At 48.8% G+C, this 25,491-nt stretch overlaps 9 protein-coding genes across 9 annotated transcripts; 3 read left to right on the top strand and 6 right to left on the bottom strand.

Annotated features, from left to right (window-relative positions):
• Positions 1–6,793: 6,793 nt before the first annotated feature.
• Positions 6,794–7,479, top strand: HO173_003519 (uncharacterized protein; the record flags this gene model as incomplete). The annotated part of the gene is made up of 2 exons (XM_037305444.1): positions 6,794–6,938; positions 6,992–7,479. The coding sequence occupies 2 exons, from the start codon at positions 6,794–6,796 to the stop codon at positions 7,477–7,479; spliced, it is 633 nt and encodes a 210-aa protein (XP_037167546.1).
• A 973-nt stretch (positions 7,480–8,452) lies between these two features.
• On the bottom strand, positions 8,453–8,873 carry HO173_003518 (uncharacterized protein; the record flags this gene model as incomplete). The annotated part of the gene is made up of 2 exons (XM_037305443.1): positions 8,453–8,540; positions 8,596–8,873. 2 exons carry the CDS (start codon positions 8,871–8,873, stop codon positions 8,453–8,455), a joined length of 366 nt encoding a protein of 121 aa, XP_037167545.1.
• A 2,178-nt stretch (positions 8,874–11,051) lies between these two features.
• HO173_003517 (uncharacterized protein) lies at positions 11,052–12,614 on the bottom strand (the record flags this gene model as incomplete). Its single annotated transcript, XM_037305442.1, has 1 exon — positions 11,052–12,614. The coding sequence occupies one exon, from the start codon at positions 12,612–12,614 to the stop codon at positions 11,052–11,054; it is 1,563 nt and encodes a 520-aa protein (XP_037167544.1).
• Positions 12,615–12,843: 229 nt separating this feature from the next.
• On the bottom strand, positions 12,844–13,035 carry HO173_003516 (uncharacterized protein; the record flags this gene model as incomplete). The annotated part of the gene is made up of 1 exon (XM_037305441.1): positions 12,844–13,035. The coding sequence occupies one exon, from the start codon at positions 13,033–13,035 to the stop codon at positions 12,844–12,846; it is 192 nt and encodes a 63-aa protein (XP_037167543.1).
• A 79-nt stretch (positions 13,036–13,114) lies between these two features.
• On the bottom strand, positions 13,115–14,339 carry HO173_003515 (uncharacterized protein; the record flags this gene model as incomplete). The annotated part of the gene is made up of 3 exons (XM_037305440.1): positions 13,115–13,577; positions 14,010–14,216; positions 14,269–14,339. 3 exons carry the CDS (start codon positions 14,337–14,339, stop codon positions 13,115–13,117), a joined length of 741 nt encoding a protein of 246 aa, XP_037167542.1.
• Positions 14,340–15,069: 730 nt separating this feature from the next.
• HO173_003514 (uncharacterized protein) lies at positions 15,070–17,575 on the bottom strand (the record flags this gene model as incomplete). Its single annotated transcript, XM_037305439.1, has 2 exons — positions 15,070–16,027; positions 17,112–17,575. 2 exons carry the CDS (start codon positions 17,573–17,575, stop codon positions 15,070–15,072), a joined length of 1,422 nt encoding a protein of 473 aa, XP_037167541.1.
• A 706-nt stretch (positions 17,576–18,281) lies between these two features.
• HO173_003513 (uncharacterized protein) lies at positions 18,282–18,776 on the bottom strand (the record flags this gene model as incomplete). The annotated part of the gene is made up of 1 exon (XM_037305438.1): positions 18,282–18,776. One exon carries the CDS (start codon positions 18,774–18,776, stop codon positions 18,282–18,284), a length of 495 nt encoding a protein of 164 aa, XP_037167540.1.
• Positions 18,777–18,847: 71 nt separating this feature from the next.
• Positions 18,848–21,960, top strand: HO173_003512 (uncharacterized protein; the record flags this gene model as incomplete). Its single annotated transcript, XM_037305437.1, has 3 exons — positions 18,848–19,683; positions 19,730–21,865; positions 21,921–21,960. 3 exons carry the CDS (start codon positions 18,848–18,850, stop codon positions 21,958–21,960), a joined length of 3,012 nt encoding a protein of 1,003 aa, XP_037167539.1.
• Positions 21,961–24,056: 2,096 nt separating this feature from the next.
• HO173_003511 (uncharacterized protein) lies at positions 24,057–24,725 on the top strand (the record flags this gene model as incomplete). Its single annotated transcript, XM_037305436.1, has 1 exon — positions 24,057–24,725. The coding sequence occupies one exon, from the start codon at positions 24,057–24,059 to the stop codon at positions 24,723–24,725; it is 669 nt and encodes a 222-aa protein (XP_037167538.1).
• Between the last annotated feature and the right edge of the window lie 766 nt (positions 24,726–25,491).

Genomic DNA, 25,491 nt, shown 5'->3' with positions numbered 1-25,491 from the left:
CCACTGCACATTGACATGGCAGATTGCAGCACACTGCCCAGCTGTTGGTGAAATCCCTCTTTCCGAAATCTAGACATCAAGAGGGCCATACATTGTTTTCAAAAGTGAGTGTACTTGGGAGGACAGGTGGTGTATGCCTTATTAGGCGTTGTGTTTTCAGGATCCATGCCACTGCCATAAATGCCGTCTTGCCTGGCTACGTGGGCGAAGGTCTCATCGAATCTCTTGACCAGCGTCGCGATCCTTATAATATGCCAGGGATCAAATGGCTTCCCGACCAGAAGGCTCGGGTCCAGTGCGGTGGCTATGTCCGGGAAGGCTGCGAGGACTATCAATGGAAGCTTTTTGGCGAATCAGATGCGTGGGAACGAGTAGGAGCTGTATATGATACATGAAGGAACCATACGAGAGACGGTGGATAGGCAATGGGAGAGATTTGTAGAGGTCGAGCTGTCTGGTTCGAGAGAGACCTGTGGGATCTGGCTGAGACTTTTAAGCCTGAGAGGAGACACGAATGATGAGCGCCAGAACGTTAGACACCAGCCATGATTGCTTCTGATGACCACGATGACGTCCATAGCCAGGTCACATTTGGCAAGGCAGACTGGTCACTGGGCAGGATGGATGCCAAAGAGAGTGGAGACAGCGCATGAGACCGCAAGCTCGTGGACCTTGACCATGTTTGTTGGACCTCCATGTCTTCGTAGAGCTGTGGAATTGGTCCCTGCAACGATCTCTGGCTGATGTCATCCTAGTCCAACCCGACCCAGAGCCCACACATCTACACTCAGCAGAATGGAAGGAGATCCTTGGAATTAAAGTGAGCTGTGACAGTAGCTCAAAACTTGTAGATCGTGTTATTACCCATCGGCGCGCTCTCCCGACTGGTACGAGAGACAATGCGGTTACATACAGAGTAACTAACATAGTACACAACCTACTGGAACGAGAGAATCAGATCTTGCTTGTGCTCTGAATTTGACATACCGTGGATACTGGTATATCATCAATTACGTCAAACACAGGTACGCGTTGACACTGAGCGTACGTTCAGGCCCCCTGGCATTGTCACGAACCTTCGACCTGGCCTTCAGACTGTCTTGCATCGACAGATCTTCCAATCTCCTTTTCCCACCTTTGCTCCTTCTCAGCGGCTTCAACAAAGCTCAGTAGTTTTTTTTTTTTTTTTTTTTTTTTTTTTTTTTTTTTTTTTTCTTTGGGCCTGGCTTTTTTTTTTTTTTTTGTGGGGGGGTTGGTTTTTTTTTTTTTTGTGGGTTCTTTCCCTTTTTTTCTTTTTTTTTGGTTTTTTTTTTTTTTTTTTTTTTTTTTTTTTTTTGGGTTTTTTTTTTTTTTTTGGGTTTTTTTTAAAAAAAAAAAAAAAGGAGTAGGGGGGTTTAGGTGTTTTTTTATATTTAATTTAAAATTAAAAAAAAAAAAAAAAAATAAAAACAATTAATTTTTTTGTTTTTTTTTTTTTTTTTTTTTTTTTTTTTTTTTTTTTTTTTATTTAATTATTAAAAAATAAATTAACCCCCTTTTTTTTTTTTTTTTATTCCTTTTTAAAAAAAAAAAAAACCCCCCCCCCTTTTTTTCCCCCCCCTTAAAAAAAAAACCTTATAAAAAATAAATACTTCCCCCCCCCCCCCCCACAACAACAAGGTTTCCCCCCCCCGGTTTTAACAAAAGGGGAACATTTTTCTTCACAAATTAATGGGTCGCACGGGTTTCGAACCTAAGCCCTCCCCAATACCGCTCGACGGAACTTTAAAACCTGTGGTTATTGGGCCTGCCAAAAAAAAAAAGCACCGCAACACCATTAGACAGGTTTAGCAATGTGATTCAAAAGAATGATTCAAAACGAAAAGGGTAATAATCCAATAGGCTAACCATATAGAGTAGTTATTAGCCTCGTCGATCACCCACAAATTGAATCACTGTTTTATATTATAAAACAGTGATTCAATTGCAAAGTTGCCCTATACGGCGTTAGCGTAACTGCTTATTTCGACATACAAAATTGGGATTGCGGAGATAGATAGCAGCAGCAGTGACACAACAGCTCTACTCTCCACGGTCTCACACCAATCCACTCAGTCAGCTACTCAGCCAGTCACTCAGTCTGATATTCTGCAAGAGGAGGAATAATGCACTACGGAGAGAATTGCAGCAGCAGTAAAACAACAGGTCTACTCTCCACAGTCTCATGTTCAAATCCACTCAGCTATCAACACTCAGTCAGATTCCACTCCATTAGCCACTCTTAGCCCCAGAGCACTCAGTTGAGCAAGAGGAGGAACCACTGCAGCAGGCAAATGCGGAGAACATTGCGGAGACAGTCAGCAGCAGCGGTGACACAACAGACCTGCTCTCCACGATCTCACACCAATCCACTCAGTCAGCTACTCAGCCAGTCACTCAGTCTGATATTCTGCAAGAGGAGGAATAATGCACTACGGAGAGAATTGCAGCAGCAGTAACACAACAGACCTGCTCTCCACGATCTCACACCAGCCCGATACTCAGTAAGAGGAGGAACCACTGCAGCAGGCAAATGCGGAGAACATTGCGGAGATAGCCAGCAGCAGCAGTGACACAACAGGTCTACTCTCCACAGTCTCACATCAATCCACTCAGTTATCCACTCAGTCAGCCATTTAGCCAGAGCACTCAGTTGAGCAAGAGGAGGAACCACTGCAGCAGGCAAATGCGGAGAACATTGCGGAGACAGTCAGCAGCAGCAGTGACACAACAGGCCTGCTCTCCACGATCTCACACCAATCCACTCAGTCAGCTACTCAGCCAGTCACTCAGCCAATCACTCAACAAGAGGAGGAGCAATGCAGTACGGAGAATTTTGCGGAGATAGTCAGCAGCAGCAGTGACACAACAGGTCTACTCTCCACAGTCTCATATCAATCCACTCAGTTATTCACTCAGTCAGCCACTTAGCCAGAGCACTCAGTTAAGCAAGAGGAGGGACCACCGCAGCAGGCAAATGCGGAGAATACTGCGGAGAAACCAAGCGACAATAAAGCCACCATCATCAAGAACACAGCTCAGCTCTCCAAGATCCCACGTCATATACTCTCCACAATCCCACATCAAATCACCACTCAGCAGGCGGAGAACGACACTACAATTTAGCCTGCTATCTCCGCGTGCCTAGGCAATATCACATTGTAATACATCACTGCAATAAGCACACAAGAGAAGGATCTACTACGTCGATCACAGCCAATTAAACCTCTGCAGGCAGGGGTCATCTATCGGACGATGCATATTTGGACGAATTGAAACCGTCCGATGTCTTGTTTCGACAGCCATTTCATTATTCGAAAGTTTTCATTCCAGCAGGAGATTTCGTGGGATGCACACCACTAATTAGCCCGGTGTCTCCATTTCTTTCCGGCATTCGAAAAACTATGCATGCATACTTCTTGCCATGAGGACATGGCATTTCTCTATTTTTTGTGGGCAATTATTATGAGATGCCTGCGGGCACATAGATTAATCAACATCTTTTACATCACACGCATATATAAGTCAAATCACAATGACTCCTTAACATCGGTCTGCTCGTACTTCACTGGGGGGATATATCTATAACGTGATGTAGTGGCGATCACAGCCTAATAGCCTAGCAATATGACTGTAAAGGTCGTCGCAACGAGGGCCCCATCATTGGAGGAGTTCATGAGGTATATATGTGGTGAAAGAAGAAGAATAAGTGAAATTCAAAGAGATTTGTGACTCTTCGGTAAAGGTTTCGCCGAAATCCGTGATATTACCTAATCGGGTTAGCGGTAGAAGGGTAGGGCTGTTCCCGCTTTGAATCATTCTTTTGAAATTCGTTGCTAAACCTGTCTATTGTACCAGCGCCATTAGGAACAACCTCGAACCTAATACGAACTAAATACTCCCAACCATACTTTTAATACATGTACACCCTCCCCAAATTCGATAAGCTTCCGCGCGGCCGCTAGCCGCATAAGGTATAAACCTCGCACATAGCTTCCTGGGGAATATTGCCGAGACTCTTGGGGGGCCCGGGGGGGCAGGGAAAAAGTCATTGGGCAAACTAGGCTGCATTTGGACATAGCTTCTCCAGGCTAACTTGGCTACATTTCTGTTATTCTATCACTACCAGATCACCAAGTAGCTGATTTAATGCCCTTACCACCGTTATTTATAAGCCATACATAGCGTTCCGGCATCTCATTGATCCGTTTCTGGATTTCTTCTAGAGAAATCTCTACGTCCAAATTCGGTCTAGTTTGCCCAATGACTTTTTGCACCCCCTGGTGGTGGTAGCAAGGCAAGCCTTCTCAGACCTCTCCTGATAAAGTCTAAAAGATCAGACGGTTTGAAATCGTCGAATGGTGAGGTCTTTGGACTGTTGATTGGCTGGCTACCCTCTCTCGTTGCTACTAGAAATACGCCTATCGTACTCGAATATCCACTACCTATTGGCCACCTGGCCTTCCTGCAGCTGAAAAGTACCAAATATGGTCTCGTTACCCTGCATGTAGGCTGGCGTACCACGTCCTCGCTGTCGACTACCTCGCTGTCCGCCTCGTGTAGCCCTACCTCTTTCGGCCCTACTCCGGGTATATGTGGGGTTTACGAGTATACCTTATGCGGCTAGCGGCCGCGCGGAAGCTAATCGGATTTGTTAAATCACTGATTTAAAAGCTCGATTACCTGATTAGGTCTTAGTGTAACTGCTTATTTGGACAAAGCAAAAAATTATCCTACCCCAAGCAGCCAACCAGACGAATAAGAGGAGGAGTCACTACAACAGGCGGATGCGGAGAACACTGCGGAGAAACCAAGCGACAACATGGCCACCATCATCAAGAACACGGCTCAGCTCTCCAAGATCCCACGTCATATGCTCTTTACGAGCCATTCAGCCAGCCACTCAGCATGTCACTCAGCCAATCACTCAACAAGAGGAGTAATGCAGTACGAAGAATTTTGCGGAGATAGTCAGCAGCAGCAGTGACACAACAGGTCTACTCTCCACAGTCTCACACTAATCCACTCAGTCATCCACTCAGTCAGCCACTCAGCCAGAGCACTCAGTTGAGCAAGAGGAGGGACCACTGCAGCAGGCAAATGCGGAGAACATTGCGGAGACAGTCAGCAGCAGCAGTGACACAACAGACCTGCTCTCCACGATCTCACACCAGCCCGATACTCAGTAAGAGGAGGAACCACTGCAGCAGGCAAATGCGGAGAACATTGCGGAGACAGTCAGCAGCAGCAGTGACACAACAGACCTGCTCTCCACGATCTCACACCAGCCCGATACTCAGTAAGAGGAGGAACCACTGCAGCAGGCAAATGCGGAGAACACTGTGGAGAAACCAAGCGACAGCAAGGCCCCCAGCACCAAGAACACAGGCCTGCTCTCTACGATCCCACGTCAGATCGCCACTCAGCAAGCGGAGAACACCACTGCAACTTGGCCTGTCATCCCCACTGCGTTGATATAATACATCACTGCAATAACGACACAAGAGGAGGATCTACTGCGACGATCACAGCCAATTGAACCTCTGCAGGCAAGGGTCACCTATCGGACGATGCATATTTGGACGAATTGAAACCGTCCGATGTCTTTTTTTATTTTTATTTTTTTTTTTTTATTTTTTTACTTTTTTAGGAGAAATTTTTTGATATACAAACCTTTAATAATCATGTTTTTTTTTTTTTTTTTTTTTTTTTTTTTTTTTTTTTTTTTTATTATTTGTTTTTTTTTTTTTTTTTTTTTTTTTTTTTTTTTTTTTTTTTTTGGGTGGGTTTTTTTTTATTTTTTTTTTTTTAGTGCACACCACAATACTATTTTATTAAATTATAAAAATATTTTTAAAAAGGGCCCCCCCTTTTAAAAGATTTTTTTTTTTATATATTTTGAAAAAAAAAAAAAAAAAAAAATATAAAAAAAAATTTTTTTTTTTTTTTAAGATTTTTTTTTGGAAGGTGTTTTTTTTTTTTTTTTGGTTTTTTGGAAGAAGGGTGGGGTTTTTCCCGTTTTAAATCATTTCTTTTAAAAAAACTGCTAAAACCTCCGTACATTTGAAGTTTGCTCGGGAGGTTTGAACAAGCGCCACTAGGAATTGTAGTTATTGCGTGTGGAACTGAGGGTTATCGATGTCTTTACAAGCTCCCACACACAGTATTCATATGGTTGGTGGTTATTCTGCCGCGCAATCTCAACCATAAGGTATACAGCATACCATTGCCGGTGAATTCATCCGAAAAGTTAAGACTAAGCCAGAATTACGGAGGGCGACTGATGCGCTTGTGCAGGTCGCGCAGATCCACCAGACTCAGTCACTCTTGATTTTCACTCTCCACACTCTTCTGATTGAACATCTAGCAGCACCATTGCAAGCTACTTTGACAGCAGCCAGTGGGCCAATATTAAGTCCAGATGGAGCATTCTTGCTCTGTATCTGCCTGAAACCTCTGGCACAATAGCATGACGTCCGCTGACCGCGTTTGCCCAGTACTAGTACCCGGCCCTTTTCATCCATACAACCTTCCCCAGAGGCAAGATGCCTTGTTTCACCAATTATCGAACGAAATATATCTCGAGGTCCTCCAATACCTGCCACCGCCTGATCTCGGAAGCTACTACTGCGTGAACAAGCACCTGTACGCTGTGACGGCAATACATCGAATATCTTATCAACGCCTCAAGCGGAGGTTCTCAACCTCCTTGAATACCAAGCAGCCCGGCTCTACGGCGAAACTTATCAAGAGTATCTTGGTCGAGCCTTGAAATATGCTCTACGTTCAGCATCATACCATTGATGGTGGCTGCGCTGGGTGGGCCAGGGGCGACGACGATTTCGATGATGGTGAGCTGGAGCGCGTTGGATATACAGCCTCGGATGTGGCGCATTCGAAATTGCTGTGCGAGGTTCCGAGTACATACCCAATGATGAGAAAGACTCATGGATTACAAGCCTCAAAGCGGGAGAGGAAGATGTTTTGATTGCGCTTGCTCTTACGCTCTTTCCCAATCTCACGTCTATCGATGTTCAGGATTCACACCTCACTCCGCGAGTTGAGAGGATAATTCGCCGCATCTCAGATGCGAGATACCCTGACAGGGTCCCGTTGGCCAGCCTGATCAACGTAACCATCGGTACTTCTGACAGCAACCTTTTTATTGACCCTAAGACTATGGAACTATTGGCCACGCTCTCATCAGTCAAGACCGTTAACGCCGCGTGGGTTGGTGGCGCGAGTGAGATACTTGAGGACATCGTGCCAACGAAAGGCTCAAATGTCACGGATCTGAACGTATTTTATGGGGATGTCCCGCCACAGCGCCTGATGCTTCTCCTACAAAGCTTTGGATTGCTCCTGTCTTTAACGTATTGGCCTGCGAGTTCTCCTCATTTGGAGCATGACTTTGACCCTTTCTCGATTGTCACCAATCTATTGGCTTGCGCCCAGGACTAGCTCCGAGCACTCCAGATCTGAGCACGGTCTACAACGAAGAAGTACATGGGCAGTCTATGTACATTTTGCGTTTTAGAACACCTCGACACTGACACCATGATCCTTTTCGGAGACTCCTACAGTCTAGTACAAAACTTTCAAACTTCTTTGCCACCATCCATACAAGAGGTCAAGCTCCATGGGGAACATCGCAACAATAACGCCCTTCGCCTGCATCTTACCAGCCTCGTAGAGTCCCGAGAAGTTCTCCCTAACCTTCGCGGCATTCAGCTCTTTGAGACGGAACTGTCTTACAGTGAACAGGCCACGTCAAAGGACATGTGTGCGACAGTCAACATCTCTTTGGACTTTGTCTTTGTGGAAAGTGAGGGAAGCAGAGAATGTCTCCCTCTTTATATTGATAAGGGAGAATGATTGCGCGGACATTTCCGTGCAACCACCACGGAACTCCGGAATACTGATCGGTAATCCGCATTCATAGAGTCAAATCACCGAAATCATTCGCCAAATTCTCAATTCGTTCAATCATATTGAGCGCCCTTTTGGTTAACAACCCAGGAAGCTTCCCCTAAAACATGTAAAATCACAAATTTCGTTGATGTTTGGGGGGGGGAGGGTGTTTGTTCATTTTCTTCCTCGAATGTATTCATTTCGGCCTCTCAAAACACCATGCTTGCAAAGGAGCGAAATAAAAATTTCCCGATGTGCCTGACTTAGGCTAAAAGGTCAGCTGTGGATGGTTTAAAAAGGCACATTCGTTCAAAGGACATTTTGGGCATTCTGATCAATTTTCTCTAGCGTCCCACCCCAAAAAAGCACAGCGGGACTTGCAATGACAGTAAGACAACGATACTCCGTGGTAGGGCGTCACAGCTGAGTCGACGCTATTCTCAAACTAGACCAATCGAACGACATACAAACTCCGCATTCTATGTACGCAACCACCCCCCCTTTCTTCCTGGCTCAACCCCTATCACGACCGCGCCGCCTCCCGAGCCTCCAACGCGCTCACCCTTGCCTCCAGGTTCTGCCATCGGGCTTCCAGACTCGGCTGCGCATTGCTATGGATACACCGTCAGCGGACACTCTTGACTGTAATAAGTAGGGTATACGTACGAAAGCTTCCCTTCACTCGGTGACGGAGCACGAGGCGCATAGATTGGAGCGCTATACTGCTGCTGCTGCTGCTGCTGCTGAGAGGGCGCATAGTGTTGTTGTTGATGATGATGTTGTTGTTGTTGTTGTTGTTGTTCTTGGGGCGGTGCAAGGTACTGCTGCTGCTGAGGGGGAGGGCTGACTCCCTGGGACTCGTCCGCGGCCGCGGCGGCGAGCCGCTCGGAGGATTTCTTGTCTTTGTGGTTTTTGTAGCCTTTGTAGGCGGAGTAGGCGAGCATTGTGAGGAGGTAAAATGAGTGAATGAGTGAGTGAGTGAGTGAGTGAGTGAGGGGATTTGTCAAGAGGAGGGTTGAGGAAGGCAATGTGAGTGTGCTATGTGTGACGAGATCGTTTGAGTTGGGGCATACGGGCGAGTTATGTACTCATTGGGACGAACGACGATAGGGGCTGAAAAGAAATGATGCTCGTATTGCGAATGGCTGTGCAGAATATAACGTCTCATTTGGTGTGCAACCACGGTTGTCTGTGCGACGGTTTACGAATTGGGCGCTGCGCCTCGCTCGTGGAAAGTCTCGTCTCGCGATATCTTCCGAGACCGGCTTAGCGATTGGGGCGTAAATAGATAGTTTCGCCCGCAAAAACGTTATTAGAGTCCCGATTCTCGCTCCGTATTCATGCGCCGCACGCGATAGCTTTTAGTGGCTTCCTAGGGTTCAAAAAGAGGTACGACCTAGGGACGTTAGTCTTCGGATGGTGGGAAACAAGCATACCACATAAAAGCAAATAAAAATTTGGTTTTGACGACGTCGTTTCAAATAACCTTGCATCAAGTTCAAAATTGAGGCAATGAAATGTTAGACAGTTGTTCTCTTGTACGCAGTAATCGAACCTGCTTGCTATTGGCGCCCCAACTCGTTCCGGGAGATTTGATGACTGCTGGCGTGTTGGTTCAGCAAGATTATTACTTTCCCGCACGTTCGCTTGAGAGGACTACTAAAGTTCCTTGTGCCATGCTGCGTCTGAAGGCGACGAGTTCCATCGTTTGATCGCTGCGGATGTGTATTGCCAATGTCGATGCAAAGTCGCTTAATGGGAAAGAGTGGATCAAGTCAAGCAGATAGAAAGCAGGAGGTTTGCGAGATAAGGCGTTGAGCGTGAGAAAGACTTTGGGACTGGTAGAACTCGTGGCTCTCTTTGATTATGGTAGGCAGTGATCCTTACCGATTCTTCCATCTCATGCTCCCTACTCACATTGATTCCATAATCATCTTCCAATTCCTTTGATTACATCTTTTTCAACACATCATTCCTGCCGTAACTCCATCAAACAACCTGAAATTTTTATCTCTCATTACCTCAGCCTGGACTCAGTTTTCCTTACAGCCATATCAACCCCTACAGCAGCTCAAATTGATCGCACGCAGCCCCTTGCAGTTGAGATCGAAGCGAAACATCTACACCGTGAGTGTCCTAACACTAATCCCACAGTCCTCGGGGGGCGCCGACGAGTCCTACCCTCGAAGCAAATGAAAGCCATCCAGGCAGCGTTTGGCGAAGACGACGAAGCTTACGTCGACTGTCTTCGCGGCGCCCGGCGGGGCTTTCCTTCGGAAGCTTAACGCCTCGGCAGATACGTGTGTAGTGTGCAGGCATGCTCAGCGCTGGGATAGACACGGTTTGTTCACGGTTGACATGGAAGTGTTGAGGATGGAATGTATATGGGATTCTTACCTAGGGGTAGCGAGGTTGTGGGATGTGGTCCCTGTTTGCCTGATGACACGAGTGGATGGGAACGTTCTGGGGCATTTATGCTGGTCTATTCGGTAAGTACGAGCACATGGCATAGGCGGACGGTCGTTATCTACCCAGTAGAGCAGGCAAGTATCATCTTAAGCTTTTACGAGACTGATCCAAAGCGAACGTCATCCCAGGCACAAGCAATTCGCAAGGCAGAGGGGGTGGCCTCGGGCGTTTAGACATGGCGGCTACTTGTACGATATTTGAACACTTGATGTGGAGTGGAGGTCTTGAAAAAATTCCCAATCTAAACTTCAATTGGATGGGACAGGCTAATTGAACGTTGCTCGTAAGCGATCACACCGCGTTAATGAAGTAAGATTGCTCCGCTGACAAAAGCCCCATTTTGCTACCCATCTATCCCATGTCTTCGCAATCACCAGGCTTGCGATTCCTTTGCCACTCTCCTTCAGAGCATCACGGACGTTTTGAGCAATGCTGGGCGGAGTCACATTGGTCTAGGCAATCCCTCCACTAAGGCACAGACAATTGCAAGGGAGTCTGAAGAAAGGGAAGGTTAGAGTGTATTGACTGCCGCAAAGAAGTCTCTATCGCCATAGAACTGTATGGGACTTCTTTCTACGTCAGTGTCGGAAGTCATTCGGGATAGATCACTCTTGGAGACCTACCGGCAAGTCTTTTAGTCGGTAATTTCGAGCCTAGGACTCGTCCCGTTCGCGATATCGCGTGGCGTCTTCCACCATGTGCTCAGCTAGCCCGTCTAACATGTCATGCGTCAAATTCATGTCGGACAGGCAATAGACGTCCTTCAGGTAGTCGAGAGACTGTTGGGCTGGTTGACCTAATTTCAGACTCGGATGTCTCAGTGTAGGGTTATTCCACCAGTTGACCACGTAGTCCCCAATGGAGTGGAGAATTTTAAGAAAATCTCCGCTCCGGTGGTCGTGGTCATCGCGGTGCCCGTGACGTTGGGAGAGGTAAATCTGGTCTCCGCCATGAACCAGCAGAGACTCTGGAACTATATGGAAGGATGAAAGACAATTCGCGACCCGTAGGTACTCGACAATACCTTCCCATTGTCCGTCAAGGAGATTGATGTTGCCGAAGGCGAGGTGCCGTAGGCTTGGCATCTTCGTGATGAGCAGTGTTACTAGATCTTTGGTGCTGATCGCCAGATTTCCCACCGTGAATGTGGTTAACTGAGGCCAGTGGCCATTTTCGGGAAAGATCATTGGGTATGTGAAGAACCAAACTGGTTCATCGACACAGTCAACAGGGAGGGCCAGGTCGAATCGCCTCAAGGCCGTCATGGATTCGAGCATACGATGTAATCCATGCAGAGTTTCATAGAGTTTGACCATGGGCTCGCGGGAATATCCAGCAAGGGATAGCCTCAGATATTCGAGTCTACAGAATGCGCCAACCCCGTGATCCACATGAGTTTGTTGCTCGCCTGGTTCGGTGAGAAAGGCAGCAGTAGGGAGGGGGCCCTTGATTGAGAGATTCCGAATCCTAGTGTTTTTGACTCCCGAGAGGGCATGGGCGAGAGTCCAGAAGGCGTCGGATGTGCTGGATTCTTTGAGGGGCTCATCAGAATCAGATATGAAGTCTCCTGGATGCGCATGGAAGGGAAGCCATGATCGAGCCAGTGGAGAGCCTTGGCGGCCGGGCTTGTCTCCGGAATGCCATCTATCGCTCAGCTTCACAGTCCTAAGCCGGCCAAACCTTTTCAGGCCGGTGACGAGTAGTTTGAAAAGGGTGTCTTCTTTAAGGCAGTTCTTCTCAAAAAGTGCTTGGTTGATCCACTTCTGATAACCCTCTTGGACAAAGGAAAAATCACACCATTGCGTCTGGACAGGTGCCATTCTTCCTTGCCAGTCAAGCCAGTATTCTCGACGATCTCTGATCATGGTGATGAATTGACGGATATGGGGGTCAGGGACTTCGGAAACCCGTTCTGTGTCAAAGGCGATCATGGAGTTTTGGTGCCATAGTATCTCGAAGTATTGCGATATCGTTATGTCCGGCGAGAAACTGACGGCATTATACTCGAGTTCCTTCACAAATTTACTCAACGTAGGATCTCGCGCGACAGCGGCGAAAATCTGAAGATTGAGCTTGTGAGGGGAGATGAAGAGCTTGGCAAATAGATACTCGGAAGCGCAGCCGGACCAGAGCTTGGAGACCAGTCGTACGCTTTTGAGGTCTGCTTTGTTTATGTACTGTAGAGTTCCTAGTATAAGCTCGTTGGGAAGGCTCATGATGAATGACTTGTACCGTATCATACAGTGATGGGAGGAGCTTAAGACAATGATGAAGTGTGAACATTTTGTGTTTCGCGACTTATCGTCTTAGCGTCATCGGCAAACCTTCCCTGCACGGCTTGTGCTGGCTCCGAATTTACCACTCGCCGGAGGAATCCGATGGATTGGCTTGTCAAAGGCCTCTGTATCCAAAGGTCACATCTTTGGCTCGTCTGATGGTCAGATGTCAAAGAGTCATAGATGTCATATCCAGATCGCCACCTCCATGTATCACTTTCCTGGCCACCCTCGCCACATTCTCCTCAAAGCCCTCATCCTCCCCAAATGCATATCCCATATGTAGTCCTAGCATATCTTGGCCCATAACCCCAGCTGACGGGGCACGAGACACTCGGAAGCCGTCCACAGGTGCACCCATGTTTCGATTAGAGGATCAGACACCAGTCCCAACGACTCTACTTTAAAGGAAGAAGCAATCGAAGATGTATCTCGCTTGATTACGGATCCCAAAGCGGCCATGACCCTTCATGCCGTCGTGATGCTTCTGACCGGCTCCCGATAGAGGCGTGAATACGTGTCAGGGCAAGGTAAAGATTCCGGAGAGGCAGACGCGACACTACTGCGGCTAGGACGGTGTATGTTTCCTCGATGGCGGCGAGCAACCTGTCAATGTTTGCAAGATCGGCTTCGCCCACAACATGCTTTCCGGCAACATTGATCTTTTTCAACAAAGCAGCACGCTTCTTCTTTCTCTTGTTCGAAGTTTCCCGGTCGTGTGTGCAGGTGTCGCAGCCGCAGCGGAAGCCCCAGTTTGGAAACCTCTCCTGTGTCAATTCGTAGCTGGGATCGGCTTTCGGCCAGGCGTTCCATAACAATATCTCCTGCCCAGCTGCAATGTTGCGCGTGGCACGCACAATAAACAAGTCTCCAATGAAGCTGCGGCGTACGTTGCTGAAGCAACTACGAGTAATGTAAGATGTCTTAATGTAGAGGCCGTATGAAGGGTCGGGCTTCCCTCTCTCTGCTTTCGAAACTCCTCCTCCGCCGAAATTTGTCAGGAGGGATGCTCGAGAACTCTCACAGGCGATGAGAGAGGGAGAGAGAGAGTACGATCGATGAGGAACCTACACCGCATCTAAGCACCGAACAGTCGATTCAAGGGATATAAGAACCTAGTTAGCATATGTATCGATCATTGGCATTCCATTCACTGCCTCTTCTTTGGGCGGGTCGTAAGTACCGTGATGGAGAGACATTACAGCCAGATAAGAAGGAGGGTTTCGAAAGAGCTGATGTACCGGGTCTATAACGAGATCTGCTTTAATTCCATTGAGCGTGCTTTTACTCCTAAGACTTGTCGTGGATTTGTTGTCAAACAAGGAGTATCAAAACGCCTTTTCGCATAGTGGAGGGTCACGGGCAGCAACGTCTCGGTTGGCGAACAGACCATGACCGCGAGCTTCTGTCATCTTGGTTGTCACCGGTCCTCCAAGTGTTGCTTTGTCAAAACATCCAGTCCTCAGTTTGGCCATCGATCGATTCAATTTGATGACTTGGGCTTCTTCTAATTTTGTCGCAACCTGGACTGCAGCCCCGTAACTGATTACAAGTCAGTCTCATGACTCTCGCAGGCGGACGGAGCTATCCTCACAACTCAATGGCTTCAAGCAGCCTTCCCACCTTCAAAGCGTCATTGCTATTACCCTTCGATTGTGTTACCATCTTGGCAATATCATATGTACTCCGCCACTGGTGTCCGGTGTCTCTATCTCTAGGTATCGCATCATGCGAGCTTTCACAACATCAGCACGAGACTTCTGGTTCTCGAAGTTTCAGCTTGGTCAGCGTTTTCAGCGTCACTTGTCCCGTGTGGCTCCTCGAGTAACAAGTCCTCATCACTTGCTTTGTCTTTGCTCATTGTCGGTGTTAGATTCAACGTTTCTATATCTCTTTTCTTTTAATTTTATTTTAAATTTTTTTTTAAATTTCCTTTTATTTTTTCCTATTATTTATTTTTTACATTTTTCATTTATTAATTTTAAATATTTTATATATTATTTAATTTTTTTAGGCCGGGTGTTTTGTTGTTTGGTGGTTGGTGATAAAGACTGAAAGCAAGATGAGATGAATGAGGACTGCGCGGTTGGCTCAAGCCGAGCAGAAGCATCAAAGTGAGAAGTAGAACGGTGTCGAGAGAACTTAGTGTAAGCTGGCCAACTGGCAGCGGTTACTTGTGGACTCGCTCTCGCGAGCAGACGCGAGGTGCGTACTGAAACAACTCCAATCACCAGTCACTCACTCACCAGTCACTCACATCGGACCTGTAAGAATTGAACAGCTTTGCTACATGCAAAAATGAGTTCCCTGAGATCCTGAGATCAAGCTAGAGAATAGTATTGCCAGGTAGCATCTTAGCACAGCGCATTATAGATTCCGGAACATCCATAACTGTTTATCCAAGATTCCTACAATCCCCGTGTTCAAGTAGTATTCGCGCCACCTCACTATTACCTTTCTTGATTGCCTGAGTCAATACGGTCTTCCCTCCAGGTGGCTTCGCATTGAGATCAGCATTGTGCGCCAACAGCAGCCGCACCATCAACTCGTCACCCTTGGAGGCTGCATGCCACAACGCAGTCGTTCCACCGGGCGGTGTTGCATTGACATCAGCGCCATGCTGGAGAAGTAGGCCTGCAGTCGCCAAGTCTTGCCGAACAGCAGCGCGGTACATGGCCGCCGAGCCACCGGGAGGTTTGACGTCAACCTTGGCCCCGTTGCTCAGAAGCATGTGTACCACCTTCACATCACCCTGTTCCGCTGCGTGCCATAGCGTCGCGACTCCCCCAGGCGGTGTTGCGTCAACATTGAGCTCTGGAGCATGCAACAGAGTTTCCAAGATCTGCTTGCGTCCTTTTGAGTATGCCACGAGCAGCGCTGGTTTGCCTCCGTCCGGCTTTGCATTAACGTTGGCTCCGTGTTCAAGCAACAACTCAACCATGTCCGTGTACCCTTTAGAGACTGCTGTGTACAGTGCCGTCTCTCCTGCAGGAGGTCTTGCTTCCAAATCTGGCTCCCCTTGCTCCAATAGCATCTTCAAGACCTCGAAATTCTTTTTTTCCACTGCGATGGTCAACGCCGGCTTTGCGCAGGGAGGGCGTGCGTTGGCGTTCGCGCCGTGGTCAAGGAGCAAGCCAATGAGCTTCGCATTTCCTTTCGAGACCGCCTCGTATAGCGCTTCGCCGAGGTGCGCACCCCCCTTGCCACTGGCCTCGGCTTTTTTGGTCTTGTTCCCTTTCTCTCCGCTTGTCCTTTCCTCATAGACTGACCTCGGTGCCTGCCCTGGTCCATCTCTTACAGCATCTGCGCCAGTGGCCCAACCAGGATGATGAGTAATTTCGGATACCGTGGGGCTAGAGACTGAGCCCGATGTCCTTGGATTCGTGTCGTAGCGCGTATACGGGGGCGGAGGAGGGATCAAGACCATTTTTTCGTGGAAAAGATGAGCTGAAAGAAGCTTGCGATGGTGTCTATTCTGGTGGTTGCGTCATTGGCCTCGATGCGGACCCGTTAATGAACAGGCAGGGCAGCACTCGGAGGTGAAGGTTCTGTTTGGCCTTGTGCGCCTTGTGGTGTAGGAAGAGTGCAGTAGAGAGACTGCTTCTGTCTGGCTTATATACCATTCAAGCCAAGCTTGCCATCAATCATGGCGACAGAGTCCCTACCCGGAAAGAGCGCAACTCAAGATACGAATCGTCCAATCAACTGCTGGAATTCTGTCGAAGACAACTTGGCTTGGCGCACGGGGTAACATTGATCCTAGCCTCCTTCAGCTTCTCCGACGCGTCTCGGAGTCTCTCTCGCATTTGTCGTGCTGAAGACTTGGTCTTGCCTAATGTAGATGGTCGTCGCTCTCTTACGCATGCTGTTCCAAAACTGAAAAGCGGAGACTTCATGGTCTTGGCCGATGGGAAGCATACCTGGTAAAAGTAGGTATTCATCAATGCTGTCATGAACGAACGCGCGATTTCCCTCTCAGGTGTGATCGGCCACAACAACGGTGCAAAACATCCATGATAACGAATATTCGATGTGCGCATATGTCTCGGTCATCATTATATTCAGAAACAAGATCGGAGAAGCGCTGATCCAAGAGGCAATAGCAATTTCACTTGATCACCTTCTTTCGTCAAGCTATATATGATATGCTCTCTTGCTCCCATCAATACCATCCATCTTCTCAGTGTATAGTACAATCGAAGAATAGATAAGGACTGTGATGGCTGCTTCGACGCATGGCTGCATCCACGCAAATTAATTCGTTCTCTTGGGTTGGTCAGAGAGCTAACATGGGATCAGTGCATTATTGGTTGCTGCTTCCCAACTCATTTCATTGGGGCTATTCCAGTGTTATACATTGCAGAGCGGACAACTTTCTCCTCAATACCCTTCTACCTGCTATTGATCAAGCCTCTCGCCAGTGCTCCGTTGCCTCACAAAGACATGCCACTAACCGACCTTGTCAAGACTTTCACATCCTCGTCCTTCTCCTCTACCTTCACACATCCCTTCTTCATCTGCTTCTCATCCACCGTCTCAACTACCCCACTCTCCTGCTGCTCGCTCTCCGTCTCATCGCTCAAATTGGCAGCCAAACTCTCTCTCTCCTTCTTCTCCTGAGACTTGCGAATCACCAAGCTGACCAGGAAGTGGATCGGACCACGGCAAGGTCGTCTTCGGCAGCCAGAACCGTGACCTCCAAAGCGTGATTGCACAGAGATAGGCAATGGAGACGATTTCGATGGCTGCGGGTCGGTCATCGCGGCGTAGGCCGGGAGGACATCATGCTGGGTATTATTGATAGACGGCTTGGCGGCGTATTTGGCGGGACAGTGGCAGCGATGGCGAGGAGCTGGTTTGTGGCAGGTTGAGCAACGAGGACCGCGGTTCTTGTGGCACATATTGGCGGATTGATGTTTGGTGGTGAGATTGAATTTGGTCGATACCGTCAGAAGGTCAAGGTATCTATCGTTCGAGGCTGAAAGACTGAGACTTGTTCTGTCTGTTTAATTTCAAGGCGGGTTTGGATTTCGGAGTGGATGATGCTGCATTACAGATGGGCTTCGAGCTCCTCTATATACATAATTTTCCAACAAGCGGTATCTACAGAAGACACGAAGACGGCGCAACCCATCAACCAGTGCATTTACCTGACCAAGCTCCATTGCGTATGGAATGTGCGACTTGAAGCTGGAGCCGGCGAAATATCAGCCCGAGTCCATTCTTGGCGGGCTTGGCGTTGGACCTCATTTGCGACAGTGCCGATTTGCCGGCGGAATCCGGGTATCCTTCCGCTTCACCTACAAGTACAGCCTTGAGCGGGCCAATTGCAGGTATATCATGTATCAGACTTACCTTAGAGCTAAGTGTACACTGTAGAAAGAGCAACGACTACTGTAATCCTTCGGACCACTTCTTTCTTCTCTAAAGACGGACGAATTCTTCCTAATTGTATCCTAGTGAGCGGGACGGAGTTTGCGAACCCTTCGCCCAGTCTGAAGTCCATCGATGCGAAGTTTCCAGACTCCACCAATTGTGACGGTTTGATGATTCAGTGAGAAGACCAACCCCCCAAAAAGAGGTTAGGAGTCGGCCGGATGCCAACGTCTACTGATTAAACGATTTCTGATGCACATGGCCTGATGCCGCAAGTTTGACCACGACATCCCGAAGCCCAACATCCGTATAATAAATCCCCGCCTCCATCTCCAAGTATATATCTCTCCCAACGGTACAGAATCTCACCAACTCAATCGCCTCCAGCACCATCTCCCACGTCAGGTTCGGCTCCTCCCTCGCCTTGAGGTCTTTGGCGTATATCGGCAGGTCGGCTCGATTGTAACGGTATCGTCCCAGTGGCGGCCCAATGCGTTGCTGGCCGAAGTCCAAGTCAAGCTGCATTTCGACCTGGCGTTGCGCGCCGAAAAGGAGGGCGGAGATGCCGGAGCGGGAGAGGTCGGAGAGCCTTACTCTACTCGTACTCGTCAATGGAAGGTTTGCCGAGGACCCTGCCGAGTTCTCCCCACAGTGGCTTTCATTCGATTTCGACCCCTCGTACCTCCTCGACACTGCTGAGTCCCGGAACACACATCTCCCATTCATCTCCTACTTTCTCTTCCCTAGGCTGCTCCTAATTAGCATATTCCCTAGCATGTGCCCTATCTCATACGAACATGGTGGCATCTAATGCTACGGAAGTGCTTCAGCATAGCACTTACCAGCAATACAAGAAAAATACTTCAACACTCATTCGATGGATCGTAACCACAGCTTCTTCATGCGCCATTCCTATCGCTCCCAAGCCAATCAACAATAATCCAAAGCACAAGAGGAAGGCAGCAAAGAATGCTCGAACTGAGAATGCGAAAGCCTTCCCCTCCGAGATTAGTACATCGAAACTCGTATCCCTCTCGACCGCAATCGCAGAGGCGGAGCAGTCCGTGCCAGACTCTATCTATGTTCTCTTTGACTCGGTGATTGGTGCTCGGACTGCTGCGCACGATATCTGGAAGGCTCTATCTATCAATCACCCAGATCCAGATGTGGAGAAGAGCAATGAGGGTCATTGGGCGTTCATAGTAGCGTTGCAATCCGCATTCGACGCCCTCGGCGGTGCTATCTGGAGAAAAAGTCATGAAGATGATCGGAATGCCAAGAGGAAGGCTAGGGAAGAGGAAAGATCTAAAGCTCTTGCTACATTGAAATCTGAGGCCGGGCCAGAAGGCGTAGATCCAGCGTTTGAGTTTATGAACAAATTTGATGGCCTAGATGTTCAGAGCTTGCCCATCGAAGACGAGGCGGTATTGGACGAATTGGCAACGCAAAGCGCCTCGCCAACCACGGAAGTGACAGCTACCGATCCCCCAGCACCAGCAGCAGCGAAAGGCAAGCGGAAGGGCAAGTCCAGCCGTGTTCCTACGGAGCCTTTAGATAAATACAAGGTCAAATCGGAAACAGAAGCCTATTTTGCCGTATGCTTCTTCGTCAGAGATATCATTCACCTCAGGAAGTAAGGCCGTCTCTGCATTGACTTAAGAATCTGCTGACGTGCCTAGGTACATGAGAAACATCTGGCGTCAAGTTGGTTTGGGCCAGTTCCACTGTGCAGTCGCTGGAGCGTTAAGCAATATGGCTGTGGGCATGATGCGGTCACTGCAGTATGAGCTGGCCATGGACTATCCCGCATGCACCCATTTCTGCGAGATAATCAACCAGCTAGTCCGAAATGGTAACTACGTGATCATTGGAGCCACAGCGCCCTCGAGTACAACAGCAAAGAGCAAGGTGAGTTCGAAGCAAGTTGCGCTCAACGCAAAGGGAGACATGGGCGCGATCGAGGAATCGTTGCTCCTCACAACCCACAACGATCTTGTGAGCTTTGTCACCGACTACCGCAAGAACCGCAACGGCAAGCCTAGCTCTACGTTTGCGAAGATGAGCTGGAACCCGAATTTCAGAGACACACAGTTCACCCTTGCTGCGGATATGACACCCCAGAACATTCGCAAATGGAAAGCAGACTATACGATTTCCTGGCTGTACGATCTTGTAAACACGTATGCCATGAAGAGACTCATCAAGGGTAAGTCACAGATGCAAAATCCCGAGAATTTGGATTGGAAGATTGAGGACTCGGTCGAATGCGAATGGACAAACCGACCTCTCTGGGGGCCAATGGATTTTGCACGCGACTTGACGGTTCTAGCAATGCAAAAGCCTGGCGCTCCAATTGAATCAGAACTGAAGCCACACCATATTTTGCAACTTCAGATCGCAGTTGATTCCATGTTCTGCGCCAAGCGATGGGCCGCTCAGGACGTACCTCCAATTGATTGCTTTGGGTCGACTAGCTCGACGCTTGTTTGGGACTTTGCGAATGACGTCGTGGAGATACGAAGCTTTCGCGAACAGTGGGTCGAGGCTACGGAGCTCCTGCTTGAGGAGTTCAAGACAGACAGAGAAAGAAAAGGCGACCCTACAGAATGGAGTCATCCGATCATTTATCTGGACATCATGATGAAAGAAGCTCTCTTACTCGGCGAGACTCCACTCGATTTCCTTCCTGAAGCGCCTCGTTCACTTTTCTCGAAGAGCTCAAAAAATGGGCTCTGGCTTTACTCGCCATATCTATGCGGTACAGGGATGGTGGAGATGCTCAATATGTCCTATGACTGGGGCACCAAATGCTGGGACCGATCCGGATATATGCAAGCCTTCTTCCATCTATACAACATGCTACTTCAGAATGGCCATATCAAGAAAAGTATCACTCTCCTCGAACGGGTGATAGAGATCTTCAAAGACGACATCTTCCGCGGCGGGCAACGTCCCACTAAAAACTTCTTCGACTCTTTCAAACTCAGCATAGATATCCGAGCGCAGTATCTAGGCGATTACACAAAATTGCGCCGCCGGAAAGTAGGTGTGCAGAGAGAAGGTTCCATCTTCCGCGACAAAGGCAAGCCGAATGATCACAGCTTGTACACCAAACAAAGCAAACTGTTCGCTCTTAGCCAAGCGAACTGGCTCGTCAGCAAACTGGATCAGTCGAAGTTCCCGTCTCTTGCGGCTCACACCCACAGCGTGACCGACATCCTCGATCTCCTAGTGTCAGATCTTACAGAAGACATTACTGGCCGCACCCCAGTGGCAACTTTGAATTACAATAAACTTCTCCGCACTGTATCAGTCATATATTGTGGGCTCGATAAAGTCACAAAGGACATGCCATCGGCAAAAGCGATCCTTGCCGAACTGATGGACGACTCTAAGACCACCCCGCCCAGCATGCACGACAAGATTCTCTCACTAGCCTTCTGCTCTCCTACCGTGATAGTTCAAGACATGCGCAATGAGCGGCTCGACTCGCCCGTCTTAGCGCGCATGGGTTCTCATCTTTCCAAGATGTGCGACAAGATGGGCCCCGAACTCGAGCGCTCTCTCGTGTATGGCGAAGAGGCTGGAAAAATCCCGGAGCATGTGCTAGCAGATATTAGACCTGGGAACCGGAAAGTTCTGGCGGAAGGTTCGCAAGGTGGAGAGTTCTTGCGCAGCAAGAAGATGCTGGAGTTGAGAGAGGCGAGCCCGCAGATGTACGAGGCTCTGGTGGCTGCGACGGCGGGGATGGAGGTCGGGAGTTGCGCGAACTGTGAGCATTGTAGGAGGGGAGTGAAGATTGAGAATTCGGATGAGTAAGTGTCTTGACAAAGAGTTCGTGGAGATCATGGTAATGCTGACATTAAGTAGTCTGCTTGGACAATTGATCAAGAAGGTCACGAGCGACTAGAGGTTGCAGTCTGTCCGTGGGCTACAAAGATGCTCTGATTTACTTGGATTTCAACGGAGACCTGTGGTGGACATGTGTTTTTCGCGAGATCTAATCTTCAGATGTGCTAAGTCAAGGCCTATGATCTGTCCACTCGACTGAGGTAAAAGGTTCAGATGCACATCATACAGAAGATAACTCATCTGCGGCTATGGTGAGCTAATTGGAGGCCGGCGTCTGCTCGGGGGCTCGTGGCGGACGAGAGCTGCCGTGAAGTGCATACTTGAGAGAAATAAAATGCGCACATACATTACAGCGGCTCGATGTTGTAGACAAATATTCTCGAGTAGAGTGTTCGCAAAATTGAGCAGCACGCACTTGACTTGTAATGGTCAGAATTACGATCACCAAGTCTACATGCCACCTACGATTATCTTTCAAAGATTTCATGACGCGTTCGTGCTGTCGAGGCAGTGAATGTGCTTGACGACATCGGAGATGGGCAACGGCGAAGGACATTTCAAGAATCTCCTCCTTCCGTCTCCATACCTCGTTCTGGCCGCAGAAACCGTCTTCTGTCGCGTTACTTCACATATCAAACTCCTTGCGGCATTGGGAGGCCAATACCCTAGGCCTTTGAGACCGGTCATTGGCTACGAGTGTCCTAACCTTGTGATTCAAACATCTCGAGTTTACTCTCACACCATCATGTCACGAAGAGACGAGCTCGTATGAGGTTTAACATCGTATCGATTATCATTCGACGAGAGGTATGCCGTGGAAGGTGAGGAGGTGGCCCGAGCCGAGGGTAGCCTCGGTAGCGTGAAGACCTCACCTTCCGTACTCTAGGTCTGTGCCATAATTCTGAAACTCACCCTTTTTATTCTAGTACTCCGTATGATACCTACGAATACGATGCTGGACGCAACTAGAGTATAACCCGAACTTCGACCGCCATGTAGACCAGTATCGATGTTCATTGGTACATCTCATCGCTAGCCCCCCGTTGTGTGAAACCGGAGTCGCACATCTAACGTACCCTGAAACGCCATGCGCCGTGTGGCAAAGCATCTCGCCGCCAAAGCCTGAAAGGGTGTGCATCCATCACTATCTAAGCTGGACTTCTTCTGCCACGTCTGATTCGGCGAGTAGGCGTTGCAGCTGAGGCAGCTTCCGCATACACCTCGTACTCTTCACGTTACAGCAAGTACTCTGAGTTCACGGCCTGGACCAAACTTTTTTCTCTCGAGATACCACGATCTCTCTTAGTCACAGGCTGTGTGGCTCTACTTTCCTTATCCTCAGGCACGATTACCTCTTCGCAAAATCTGCCTTTTCGCATCTTCGTCGGGCGCACGAGTGAGGCAAAGGAGGAATGCCCATAATACCGGCCATACAACGGGCAACCCCGAACAACCCCGAACTCGGCGCAGGAACAAAACTATACGCCTGTATCACATTTGTCTCTCGGCAGGGTTTCCCAGGTTTTCAGTAGCCATTGGATGCACGACCTTGAGCCACGCGTCCGGAGAAAGTTTTATCGTTGGGATGAGGGCATTTGGCAGTCCAAAAAAGTTTTTAGATGTCTGATGTGGCATACTAACGCCCCGGCATCTCGAAACTTGTCCAAAGTGGCACGTATTCTGCGACGCCCCGAACATTCTTCAAGCGTCTGGCCCTGGGATTCAAGACCGAAGCAGAGCATGTGCGTCGTATTCTGGCTTCAACCTGCAGCCAAAAGGGAATGGCCGCCGACTAGCTAATCTCTAGAATATTTTCGAGGCCGTGGTGGGGTGACAGTAACTGGAGAGATGCATGACAGGGCGAACAGGAACGCCGCATCTGCTAATGGTCGAGACTTGAGAACCTTTGAATAAGAATCGAGAGTGTCCTCCTTCAAACCTAGGCCGGCAAAAACCTCAGGCACTCTTTACACGGTCGATCTTTTTGGATCTCAGACGTTGAACGTCTAATCCCTTCCTTCATCAGCACCAACACTCTTTAGACTCTTTGCTGCCTATCAGACGTTGAACGTTCAAGACTCTGCTTTTTCATACCTAACGTACACCTTCCCATTGCGAATATTACAATTCAAACCCTACAACCCATTGCCAATCATGCGTTCCTTCGGATCTGCCACCACCGCTTTTGTGATCATAGGCTTCTTCGCCCTCACCACATTCTCAGCTCCATCGCCGTGGAACCCGAACAACTGGTCACCAAAGCCGAAGCCAGCGCCATCACCATCGCCAGTAGCCCCAGCAACCCCCGCTACCACCACCACGACGAGCTCCTCTGGCGGCACAGGAGGCACCAGCGGTTCCTCTGGCTCGGGCTCGGGCTCCTCTGGCGCCGGCTCTGGTACCCCAGGATATGCAACCATCGTCAACAAATGCAACTTCGCCACCTACGTTTACGTCTGCAAACAGCATCCAGCAACCTGCGGCTCCACAGTCCCTATTAAAGCCAACACAGGGACTTACTCTGAGGCTTATGCCGCGTCGAGCGATGGGGGTCATTCGCTGAAAATCTCCGTAACGAGCGGTTCGGGGAATATTCTGCAATTTGAGTATACGAATGGGGGAAACGGGGACATCAGCTATGATCTCAGCGAGGTCAACGGGAATCCGTTTGGGACCTGGGGTTTTAGTCTTACGAATACGACGACGGACTCGTTTTGCGGTCCGCCGGCTACGGATTGCCCGGCCATCTTCACGGATCCAACGAATGGCATTCCGTATACTGCAACTACTTCCGATGGGGTTGGTGCGATACTTTGCGGGTAGGAGCTGAGAAGTCAGGGGACCTGGGGGTGGTTGGAAAAGTAGTGCTTGTTGCGTTGGTCGCACTTTGGGATATTTCGTCGCTTCGGGACTTTCTCTATCTCTCGCACGCAGGCCGCGCGATTGCCATCGCTCATTACTCGTCGCTGGATCTAGACCCGAGGTTCGGATCATGCTCAGTCTAAGGCCTGACTATCTCTCAGCCAAACCTTATATGTACATACTTGACAACAGGAGTTTCGCTGGGCTCTCTTCGACAGTTAGTGGATCTTACAAGATCGAAGGATTCCCGAAGGATACTCGGTAATAGATGACCGGCAGACTTTCTAGCCTCATCCTATTTAGACAACTACATCTTATTTAGATACGCATACATCGTCTTCGACTCTTTGTCCCTTCAGTCGAACCCGGTTATATTCACATTGCAATTGATTTGTGGCGTTCGTGCGGTCTCAGCTCGGAGAAACGTGGTATGAGTGCTACTTGCTGAGAAGGGGGTAATGCTCTACTATCATTCTTGTGTCTGGATTCTATTCTTTTCTTCTTCTGTTGCCTTGTGTAATCCGTCACCTCTGTGCCACTTTCTTCTTCAAGAATCATCGCTCTCTCCATCTCTCCATCCTTCTGCGCTGTCTGTCACTATAGACAAGAAGAAGACAATCCTTGACCGCAGCAGCAGCAGCAGGACCAGCGGCATGAACGCAGGCTTCCGGAGAATGTGGGAGGATTCCGTTTTGCTTCCAGAGGCGTCGAATCCCTTTGTCGAACA

Source organism: Letharia columbiana (assembly GCF_014066305.1).
Source record: "Letharia columbiana isolate WasteWater2 chromosome Unknown Sc0000009_s0, whole genome shotgun sequence".
NCBI classification, from domain to species: domain Eukaryota; kingdom Fungi; phylum Ascomycota; class Lecanoromycetes; order Lecanorales; family Parmeliaceae; genus Letharia; species Letharia columbiana.
Note: the sequence above shows the minus strand (reverse complement) of the source record. Positions and strands in the feature narration are given on the sequence as shown.